The 12,215-nt window shown below is 41.6% G+C and overlaps 1 protein-coding gene across 5 annotated transcripts in view; it reads left to right on the top strand.

The window, feature by feature from the left end:
* Window positions 1-12,215, top strand: part of LPP (LIM domain containing preferred translocation partner in lipoma) — a 347,202-nt gene that overhangs the window by 261,285 nt on the left and 73,702 nt on the right. For all 5 annotated transcript variants that reach the window (XM_062005358.1, XM_062005357.1, XM_062005356.1 and 2 more), the window contains one exon: window positions 317-440. In XM_062005358.1, coding sequence (XP_061861342.1) covers window positions 317-440 — 124 coding nt within the window. The remainder of the gene's footprint in view (window positions 1-316; window positions 441-12,215) is intronic.

Genomic DNA, 12,215 nt, shown 5'->3' on the forward strand with positions numbered 1-12,215 from the left:
GTGTGCATCAAGTTATCCTTGGAATAATTTTCTCCTTTATTTATTATTATCTGCTACCCAGTAGGCACCTAATTATGAAACACAGAATACCTCTTATTCTAGGAAGATATATAACACTTCACTGGATGTTTTTAGGAGTCCATTTTCATTACTTTAAATGAGATGTTTATTTGTGTGAGTCTCTTGGGTTTATTTAAAAAAAGCAGAAATAAGACAAATAATGAAATTCAGCACTGAAGAATTAATAGACTCTCTTACTGAGGGTGAATGTTTTTTATACCACATCACAAACTGTTCTGTTTTTTTTTATTTTCAGAGTGGGTATCCAAGCTCCGGACCCACATCAAGCACTCCTGCCTTCAGGCCTGAGGATGAGCTGGAACATCTGACCAAGAAAATGCTGTATGACATGGAGAATCCTCCCTCTGATGACTACTTTGGTAAGCCGTGCCATTTCACAAGTGTCCAGAACCCCTTTCTGTATTTACCAGGTTTGGTGACAGGGAGGCCTGACAGCTGCACTGTTAATGTAGTGACATTCATATTGATGGATTTGCTTTCCATGCTTGGGTTGGAAGTGTAATCATCCATAGGAATTCCTCTGTAATTTCAGCATAAATCTCATGCTCACTTGCTGTATGTTTATAGTCTTTCTGGTTATAAAGTTGAATTTTTCAGTGTCTGATTCATTTTCACACCATCTGTCCCCAGCTTCTAGGCTACCAGGCTGAGTTCATGCACAGTGCACTGTCTTGCCTGCCTGCCCAGTCCGTTCTCAAGGCGGCTGCAAAAAATCTGGCAGTGTAAATGTGTTCTGCTCCCAAGGCATGGATTTTCATGTTCTGTATGCTGGCATAGATTACAAGGAAATCCATTTTGAGTCAATCAGGTTAGTTTTACACTGGGACCCATTAGCCCAGAACTTGGTCCAACATGTACAAGGAAGACAAATCTGAACTATTTGGCTGTTAACCATGTCATCTTTCTTGCCTGGAAAAAGATGAGCAGCTAATTTTCTTTTCAAGTGGTACAGAACAGAATTATCTCAGTCATCTATAGATGTAAAATATATAACTTGCCTTTTATATAAACATAGGTGATATGTTCTCTGAACTCTGCATTAAAGTCAAGAGCCTTGGGCGCATTTTCTGCTTCTTGTCTGTATGCTTAGCTTCTCAAAGGCCTGGATGATAGTGTTGTTAGGACAAAAACTACTGTAGTCTGTGTAGTTAAAGACTAGGGTAGGTCATTCATTTTGTCTTATCTTCCCTTATTTCATCATGTCTTTAAAACTTCATTTAGATTGCCCCTTAGGTCTTTTTCCTAAAGATTCTGGATGGACCAAAACATTTCTGTTTCAAAGAAACTTTTGTCATTTGGTTTAATCAGAGAGCGGGTAGGACCACAGCTTTTACCAATAAATAAAGTTCTTGCAGTGAGGACTGCATTAATTTGTTCTTACCAAACAAACATTACTCTTGTAGATGCGGTTGATATCAATCCCCATTCTTCATCAGTACCTTCTACCTTCAATGATCTCCACCTTCACAGATGAAATGTCTTCTCTGTAAAGATTGATAGTCATCACAGTTGATGACTACCACAGATCTGAGGTGTGTGCAAGAATGACTAACCAGAGAGCCTTTTCTGTGCTGCTGCGTTTGACTTAATTTCTGCTCATATCTGTTTGTGTTCACTCTCTGATGTTTTAAAAGCGAAGCAACAACCAAACAACATAACATGTATTTAGCCATTGGCGTGGGTGGGCAAGAGGGAAAAACTTTGTCCCCACACCCTTCAGGCAAATGGCTGAAGCCCTGAAGTGTGAGATTTGGTTACTATCATTTTCTCAATGCAAAGCTGAGAGCATCAGGAGCCATGGGCCAAAGGCCACTCAGTTCTCATAGCCCAAGAAGATAGGCAAATGAACAAAAAACTTGGAGATTCACAGCCTCCAAGATCAGAAAGGACCTTGCCATTTTACTGCCTAGTGTCCTACTCTCAGTTTCTTCCAGAAACATGATTGAATCATGACTTTAAAAAAAATCTAATCTTATCTTAAAGACTTCAAGCAATAGTGAGTCAACCACCTACCCTGATAAGCTGAGTGATTAATTTTCCTCACAGCTCAGAAATTGCTTCCTCAAGTGGAGCTTTAGTTTTGTTTAGCACTTGTATTTGTGAAGCTGAAATGCTCAGGTTTTGTAGACTAATACTGTATCACTAAGATGGCTCTGCTTTGCTTGAGCGTGTGGTACATCCAAGTTTTTTCATTCAAAAGGATGTGTAGCTCCAAAGGTTGGAACATAAAGTCTCAGATGGGCAGTCAGATCAGTACCATGCTGATAGCTTTTAGTTAAGCAGGGGATAAGAAAATGAAAAGGAGGCTTCAGAGCATTCAGAAACATTGCCAGTGTTGTTTATATAAGCTGTAGCATGATCAAAGACGTAATAATCATGTGTGATGCAAGTTAGAAGAGGAAAATCAAACAACACCTATCCTACCATGGGCAGGTGGTATTTAATTACAAGCTGCACCTGACATCTTCTCATTCTACTGAATCTGTACCACTGAAGGTCATCTCTGAAGCAGTGTCCAGCCTTGGCTTTCTTGATGTGCAGAAGAACTGTGTGTTGGGCTGAATTCCTCCTCAGCTCTCTAAGCACGATGTGCCTGAGGCAGACATTTGGGAGAAAAGGCCACAACTAATTACATATCTACCAAGAAAACCATAAAACAAAACCAGCAGTTCTGGAGCACAGCTGTTTTTCATGTCTGGGTGAAGTCAAAGAGATGGGCTGCCCTCATCCTCCTAGGTTTGTTCCAGACTGTGCTTCTCCCAGGGAAAGATGGTCTCTGGAGTTGCAGTGGATGAAGCTTAATGATATGGCAGTGCAGACCCAGAGTTTTGTACTAATTCTGACTATATCAGAGCTAAATACCCATCTACTTGAGCTGTCAGCCAGTGCCTTTCAGTAACTTCATGCTCATGTGGGAAGAACAAATTAAGTGTGGTATGAAAAAAAGAGTCTTTCAACCTTGGTTAACTGTGTCAACCAATATGTCTGCCTTTGTTCTTTATTTGTTTAGCATGGTAGCATGGATTGTACAAGATTCATATGGCACATTGATCAAATAATCAAAAAAAGTACAAATGGGCAGAGACATTGACTCTGATTTGCATTAAATATCCTCTGCCTGAGGTCTAAATGCCATGGTAATTGTAGCATACCAGATAGCTGTCAGCTAATCACTTTTATTAGTTTGAATTTAGAAAACTGGATTTCAGCGTATTAAAAGTTGGTTAAGAGCAGATAGGTTTTGAATTGAGGAATCTAATTAACCTTGCTAGAAAGCTGCAAGGCGTTATATTAAGTCATGAAAATAATTTGTTGGAGTAATTACATTTGAACTGTCAGGCTGGAGAAAGGTCATTTTACATGGCCCGTCAGCACTCTGGGATATTTTCTGTTACCATCTTCCTCCTGCAATTTCACTTGCCATACCTCTGGTTTTTGGTTAAGCCATGTTGACTCTGGAGTCAAGGTGTGCAGAGTGGAGGTTCCTGGGGAGGGAAGAGGAGTAGGAGCCACTAAAATTGTTTTTTGCCCTGGAAATGACAGCTGGTACTGCTAGCAGAGGAAATGAGCTGAGTTTGGGAGCAGGACAGCCATCTCTACGCCTCTCTGTGAATACCACTACACTTCCAGCACTGTACCTCTCTGCAGCTTCCCTGGGAGGAAATTACTGAAGGTGTTTTCAGAGTCAAGGGAACTGTTCTAGCCACTGATCACTCATGCAAGGACACACACAGCTAGCAGCATAGCATGGTTCACACTGTATTCCCAAGGAGCCTGGGCACGTGGTAAGAGCCAGAAGCAGAATGCTGGAGACACACTCCAGAGTTGCAAGATCACAGTTTGTAGCAGTTGGTTGCTTGGATTTACCACAGCAGCACAATCTGGTCACTGGGAAATCCTCTATCTGCCATTGGAAAGGCAGTGCCTAAGCATGGGAATATGATCACTAAGCGTTAACGTTTTGAAAACCATGGTGAATTTTTAGGAGCTAAACAGCCATGCTGGATATTCTGACGAGCTTTGTTTTGTTGAAAGGCCACACTACCATACCAAGTCCAAGCACCCTGATCTTTGGTGTGTGTCCCCTCCTACTCTCCTGTAAGATATGGAATGACTTCTGGAGTGACTTCTCCTGGGACGTCCTTGGCAGAGCAACAAATCGAAGTCTCTTAAGTCTAAGCTACTCTTCCTTCTTTACTGCTTATTCTGTTGCTGATCTGTGGTAGTTGCCTATCTTTAATCAAATCCTTTTTTATTAGAAAGGATTCCCAAATGTCTTATGCACTGTGCAGTAGGGATTGTTTCTCTCTGCCGCAGCCCTCCTCATTGATAAATGTGCTATTGTAGATGGGCATGTCTGATTTGTTGAAAAATAGAATACTTTGTGGAGTGGAAATTGAGTGAGATTGGGGAGGAGAAGTGGATATTTACAGGAGATTAGGATGGAACTCTCAAAATTGTTTGTTGGCCACCATGGGAAATAAAAGCCCTCAATTTTGCCTTTAAAAAAACACAACCCACCAATGAAAATCCACATACACAAAGATCACAACTGTTCTGGACCACTGTTTCAAGTCTCATAGAAAGAAATTACTTCTGGCAGCTTATCAGTCCCTATCACCATGCAGACAGTTCTGATTAAGACTGGAAAAATGCCATTGAGGCCCCTCATCTCCTGTTGCCTTCTGGACTATGTCCCAGCTAAGTCACTCCCCAGAGCACAGATGTTTCCCTGACTGCTGGGAAGAAACTTTTGCTGGTATTTTACTGTAAGCACTCAGAGCTACCAAAGGAACTACCAGTAGCTATCTCCTTTTATAGTTCCAGTGATGCACATGGGGAGGAAAGAGATATTAGGATGGTCCCATTGAAAATACTCAGTTTGTGCAATAAAAGGACTTTGATTTGTCTCAGATCTGGGAATTCAGGATAGGTAGTTTCTTAGATGTGTTTGCTGTATGGCCTGACTGACAGTGGGATAGGTGGTGAAGAGTTAGTCTGAGGAGCAAAGACAACAAGATGCTTGACTTCCTTTTCTGCTTCTTATCCTGACCTCTTGTGAGACCTGTGGCAGATAATTTTGTTTCCAAGCCTCCTTTTTCTCCTTTCACCCTATATGCAGGGCAATTAATCTGCATGGTCCTTCAGGCAGTGTGGCCCATGGAGGAGCCTTTATCTCCAATGGTTCTTTGAGATATTATGTCACAGTTAAGACTAAGGAACAATAAGTGGCACCAGTAGTGAATCTGAAAAAGTTCTGTCAACCTTTAACTCACTGTCTTTACGTCTCCATTAGGCTTCCATTCATAAGCTAAAAGTCCTTCACTATGATCAGAGACCTGCTGCCTGAATGGTGTTGATACTGTCCCCTAATTTTACTTCTTGAGAGGCAGGACATGGATTAGCAATTATCAGTCCAAATAAGAAGTGAGAGAGAGTATGTTAGAGTCATAGAAGCTTCAGATAAGGAGGCACATTACGTTGTCCAGGTAGGACTTCCTTCAATTGATGGTGTCTTTGTTTCCTTTGACATGGCTCTCTGCACTGAACAGGTCTAGTGTCTCTAAAATGAACATGTTCTGCATTGCATTTCAGTTTTCATCAGGCATTTCCATAGCCTCTAAGGCTCAGGTAGCCTCTTAGTTTCATCAGAATTATCGGCAGAAAAAGAAAATGAAAGTTGTCATATCTTGCCCGTATTCCTAGGTCTCTTCTGTAAAGGTTATCATTAAAAGATGTGTGTTATTATTAGAAGAGGATAATTACATTGTAATTTTGCCACGCAATGGGATGTGTCATCGTGCCTTTTGTTTAAAGGCAGGGTTTCTGGTGCAAAATAGCGTACATCCTCATCTGAACAACATCTGGGTCAGAAAATAGTAGGTTAGATTTTCAGCGACTGATGAGCTGACAGTCATTTTCTCTTACGCAACCGCTCACAAAAGCAGGAAGAACAGACATATAATGGGAATCCTTTTCTCCATTGTAGTTCAAGTTATTATCTTTCGTGTTCAAGCCATATTCCAACATTTTTGCACAGCCTCAAAGGCTGGGAGCAGCCTGCGCTCAGGGAGGTCATGGTGCGGTACCAGCAACATCCATCTGCCCTCTTGCGGCCTGCCGCAAGGGGAGTCACCCTCCCTCTGCTCCCCAGGGGCTTTAATTACCCTCGTAAATGGCTTTCAGAGCCTGTTTCTACAGTCTCACTTCTGTCAATGCTTGCCACCCACGTCTAGCATGCTTTCAGGGAGTCCTGTAAACGGCTGGCATCCTTGCACAGCAAGAGCAGGTAGAGTTTGGACGATAAATCTGTAAGGAAAGTCTCAAGACATCCTGCAAGGTGAATTTTGGCCCACAGTTCCAAAGTTGGAAGAAAAAAAGAGGAAGCCAGGGAGGAGTTGGAGAGTAAAACAAACCATGTCTACATGCATTTTTGTCCAGCCATGAGGAAAGCAAGAGAAAACGGGGACAGAGAGGCTGTGAGCTGATTTAAGTTGCTTTTCAGCATTTGAAACACTGTGTAAGTGGACATAAAAGTTTGATTCTTCTTGCTATTGCTACATCCTACTCTGCAGTAATTGTGGGAAAATGTTTTGTGAAGCTAAGCATATAGATCTTTTTATGCCATGGATCTTAGTCTTCTCAAGTGTTGAGTGTATATGTCTTATGAAGATCAAGCAGATGTAGCAGTAGAAAACAAGGAAAGGTCATACTTCTGTAAGCCCTGAGCCCTGGTACCCCCATGTGCCAGGAGACTCGCGTCCTCTTTTCCCTGTTCTTATCACACAAGAGTGGATGAGGCTTTGAATCTTGAGTGTTTCTGAATCACAGTCTTTTCAGAGACCAGCACTGTTTCAGAGGTGTGATGTAAATCTTGCATCAAAACCAAAATTATCCTTTGTTACTGTAGGACATAAAATGCCAACTGGAAGAGGTGGCAAGCACCAGGACTTCCATGGTGTTTTTAAGTCCCTGGTTTAGCTTGAGTTGCTGTCAGTCAACCTAGACATATTTTTACTTTCAAGCAGAATGAATGGGATGCAGAAGTCATTTGATGGACAAGTGCAGAATACCAAGCTTGCATTTCAGCAAAGGGATTTCCATGATCACTTGAGTCCTTTGAAGGAATGATGGGTTACAGGCCATGAGGGAAATTAGCTTTGTCCCAACAGTCAATAAATGAAAGCTGACAATTTCTCACTGTCTTCTAAGAGGAGTGAAATGTGATAATGAAATATCAGGGATGTGTCTTTCTAAAGTGCAGCAGTATTCTACAGGATTCCTCAGCATGTTTAAAAATGAACATATCCATGGAAAAAAAATCTCTAAGGCTGGTAGTTATTTCTGATGTTTTGATAGGGCCCTTAGTATGCTAGGAGCTGTGCAAATAGATAGCAAAACTCAGCCTGCTTCTAAAAAGATTTTGGGCAATGATGAGGCTAATAGCCAAACACCCAAAAGTTAGTAGTCAAGTAAATCTTTCTACCTTTGTTTGAGAAGCAGTTCAAAGAGAAGGCAGCTTCTTCATGACAAATTTACATGCCCAAAGTAAAGTCTCTTGCCTGAAATGGCTGACAAATTGATAATGAGCCATCAAGTCTCCAGCTGCAGATCATCAGCTAGTAGGTACCTGAAGTCATTAAGAAGCAAAAGTGTGACCTTATGGCTTTTTCCTGCCCCACGTGAAATGAGTTGGCTGGTCTCAGGGAGGTTCTCTGTGAGTACATCATCGCTTCACTAAAGCCCATAAATTGTGGCACCCAGAGGACCAGAGAATCTTCTCGAAGTGGCCAGGAGCTGAAGGCAAACTGTTAGTAGAGGGATATGTGGGATGGAGGTTTGCTCTCACTCACAGGTATTTTAAGAGGGGGTGTATGTATGTGTGGCTATGAATGAGTGAGAGTATTTTTTCTGGATTGTAGTTTTATGGAAAACATTTTCATTTCAGAGAGAGCTTTGGAGAGTTTTAAGCCTCACAAAATCTTTTTTTGGGTCATAACTTATAGCTAAGTTGTGAAGAGAGATACAGGCAGACAGTTTTAGAGCTAGAAACCATGCTTTCAGCCATTCAGTCCTGGACAAGTCTTTGTCCCAGTAATGTGAAAACTCTGCAATTTCTCATTTCAAGTTGGCTATGCATATGTCCTAAATGCTGGGTGTCAGGAGGTTGGTGCATCCCTTTTTTCTGTTGTATCTAGTGACAGGACAAGGGGTAACAGAGAGAAGCTGGAACACAAAAAAATTAAATTTAAACATAAGGAAAAACTATTTCACTGTTCAGGTGAAGGAGCCCTGGCCCAGGGAGAGTATGGAGGCTCCCTCCAGAGAAGTTTTCAAAACCCACCTAGATGTGTTCCTGCGAGACCTGATCTAGGTGGACCTGCTTTGGCAGGGTGGTTAGACTGGATGATCTCTAAAGGTCCCTTCCATCCCTACCATTCTATGTCCTGGCATAAATGAATTCTTCTTTTTTTTTTCTCTTTTTTTAAAACTGAAAACAGCTCACCTATTGTTTGAAGCTGGTTGCATTAACTTTGCAGTTGTTTCTGCATTATTTTATGGCTCATTTGTACTGCAGTAACGTCTAAGGCCTGCTAGCAAGACTGTGGTCATGCTGCACTATGTGCAAATTAAATATGAAGTAGGAAACAGTATGCATCCCTTGGAGCAATCAAACTGAAAATATGGCAAGGACCAGGAAGTTATTATTGTCCTTAATTTACAAATGAGGGGCTGACTGGCAGAGTTTAGATGACTCACCCAGAGTCATGCAGAGAACCAGTAGCAAAGCGGGAATTAAGCCTAGAATTCCTTCAAGTCCTGTGCCTTACCCATGGCTGTGGTCCTGCTCTTTATTTTATGTGAAACATCAACAAAATGGACTCACATGCCTTTTGTGATGAGAAATCACCACCAATCTGAAGGCTCTTCCCAACAAGAAGGCTCTTTAGATCATAAGCCCTGTTTTCCAGTGTTAGTAACACGGCTGTGACAAAAAGAGGGAACAAAAAGCACTCTGGGATCACACTTGATCATTTTAGCTGCTGTTAATATAATGTACCCACTAAGCTCTCTCACTTTAGCATTTAAATAGTTCAAGGCTATTAGGAAAATTGATAATTCACCATAGTAATCTGTTACTTTCCAGTCTAGCAATCACCATTCCACAGGGGGAGCAGGGGGGACGGGGCATGGCATTTGTTATTTCTTCTTCTGGTGGCATTTGTCTCATGCTGTCTTTCTTGATATGGTAGTTTGTCTCTTGCCAGTAACTTTTGAGGGTACTTTGAGTGTCATTTGAAGTTTAGTTGGGGGGAATAAAGGCCAGATTTTATCTGAGAGTGAAATGCAGTAGAAAACAGAATTAAACAGAGTTGTTTCATTTGCTGAGTGATCTCCTGCAGCCTGTTCCCTTCTGATGGAACCGCATCAAAACTGTTTGGCTTTTTTTCTTTTCTTTATTTTTTCTAAGGAATCGCTTTGACTCAGATTGTATGAGATGAATCATAACCCACTTTCTCATCCAAGATGAGCAAAAAATAAAATAAAATAAAATTCCGTCTCTGCTGTCAATGTCAGCATAATCAATACAGAGTGTTTCTCAGTGCTGCAAAGAGGTAGGGGAGGATAAAAAGAATCAAAAGTAGCTGAACTTTCCTGCTGCTTTTAGTGAGCTGCACTGTTTTCATGTCTGCAAATGCACCTTGCTGTTCGTCATGTCATCTTGGACACGAACAGAGCTTTCACGTCTCTGTCTACAAACCAAGGACACAACAGGTCTCAAAAGTCAGGAGACTGTCATCCCAGGCTGGCAGGCAGATCACAAGAAGCCAGCCCTATCAGACATTTGGGATGATACCAGCAGCCAAGAGTAAACCTATTTCGACTTGTGAAACTTGCTGTCGAGGTGTCACCTGCCTGGACTGTGCCAGCACATAATTTTTTTTCAGATGATTAGGAAAGAGTGGTTAAGAACCCAGCCTGTCCCATGACCCTGCCTTGAGCCAGCCCCCCTGAGGAGAGTGGAAAACTTCAATAGAAGGAGGATCACTGTGAGTGCAAACTGGAGATGGGAGACCACATCTGATACCTCGTCACCAGCTTTCATTTATGAACTTGCTCACTTAATTTCTTTCTTTTTTATTTTTTTCTCTTGTATGACTGCCAAGGCATACACAGAAGTGTGGAAATAGTTACCTCTGGTTGTGTGAGCTAAGAGTGAGAGCTTAACTGCTGAGAAAATCCATTCACAGCACCAGGGTCAAAAGGGGACTGCACAGGTAGGCGTATGGGTTTTAACAGTTGACGAAATCCATCTCCACATTGAGCACAGTGGTTCAATGAAACACCTGGCAATAACAGACATCTTTGTAGAGAGTTTAGAGGTGTGAGTGCAGCCATCTTCCCAAGTGTAAGACACTGTCTGCAGCTAAAGACAGGCAGCTGGATTTTTGGATGTGAATTATTTTCTCTTGTAGATCCTTCCAAATTGCTTTCACAGCCACACCAAACTATTTGTTTAAAGCTGTGAATCAGGCTGTATTCAGCCTGAAATGTTAGCATCCGTGTTCATCTTTAATATACAATTTCCTGGACAAATTATATTTCCAGACAATATCTTGAAAGGTTAATAACTTACTATCTACTGAGCACGTGTTCTGATTCTGTCTGTGCTGTCAGGGACAAACCAGTCAGATGAAGTGCAGCACTTTTATGTGAGGCTGGCTTGGAAGCAGGCAAAGTTTTTGTGGGGATTTTGGTTGGGTTTGTTGTCATTTAAAATTACACGCTGAAAAAACCCATCTTTTGATATGCCACTGTTTCCTCATTATCAGCTTGCCCTGAAAGGCAAGCAAATTCCAAAAAACCTCCAGGAAGGAGACTTTTCTCTTGTGTTGAATGGCTGGGACATGACAGTACTGACTTTCTACCTCTTTTTAATGCTGGGGTCATTTGTGATCACATCAGTTAAAGAACTGTGTCTAACTGAACTTTCCTGGAGGGAGACATCTGGAAGGGATGCTAATGTGGGTCACTTATGCTCTGTAGAAGACTGTCATGTGCAGTCAGCCCTTCTTGACAGGAAAGTCCACAAGATAACAATTGTCATTACCAACATGGAGCTAATTCTGTTCATGTATTCTCTCTCATGTGTTTGTGTTGTCATCTCCAGGAGCTTGGAAGCTGCTCCTCTTTTCTGTCCTATGGCTGAAATCAGTGAAAATCCTAAAATGCATATATATATATATACACATGTGTATATATACTGCAGGATGTTGAATAGATCCTGGATTCTAATGATGTTTCCTTCTTTCCTGTTCTTCATCTCAACATTTTGCATCAGCTGATCCAGCTTTCTATGCCTACATGATCTCGTGCAGTGTGACTATCTCAATTGTTGGCAAATACAATGTACATGTTTAGAGGAGGGAGGAAGGTGTGGAGGGAGCACAGGGTATGGCTGCAATAAGAGTGGGACATTTTAAAATGTTTCATCATTTATAGATCTAAAAATATTGGCTTCTTCTAAAGGTAAAATGGCAAAGCACAGACTTCAGTGTGCCATGCTTGTGTAATTCCCTTAGGCCACTGAAATACTGCTGAAACAACCATAACCTCTTATTCTACGTGTATTCAATTTCCATGCAAAGCAACAAGAGAAGAGGGGTGAAAAAGGGAGGTTGCTTATGGTCAGAATTATTTCCACTGTTTTTTCACAGATATAACTCAAAAGGTGAAGAAAGTGAAACATGTGCACTGCAGATGTACACAGCTAGTGCCCTGCCATCTCTGTGGCATCCCTCCTTCAGAAGGGTGGCTGAGGAGAGCCAGAAGGGCTGTGTCAGTTATAAGGCCAGCTCCTACTCAAAGCAAATGGTGGCTTATGTTGCTGCAGCTTTCCACTTTGGATTCTCGCTTTTGGAAGTTGTAGCCTTTCACTGGGACAAAAATCTCCCACATGGGTTTTTATGTTGGGGTATGAGTAATAGCTTCCCTGATCTACCCATCAGATCCCACTTTGTCAACATAACAAAGTTGCATCATTTTAGGTGCAAATTGAAACCAATTGACTTAAAGTAGCATTGGCTTTCTGGGATTGGTTATCAAAATTCAAAAGTACCATGAGCTGGCTG

This window comes from Colius striatus, chromosome 12 (genome assembly GCF_028858725.1).
Source record: "Colius striatus isolate bColStr4 chromosome 12, bColStr4.1.hap1, whole genome shotgun sequence".
Classification (NCBI taxonomy): Eukaryota; Metazoa; Chordata; class Aves; order Coliiformes; family Coliidae; genus Colius; species Colius striatus.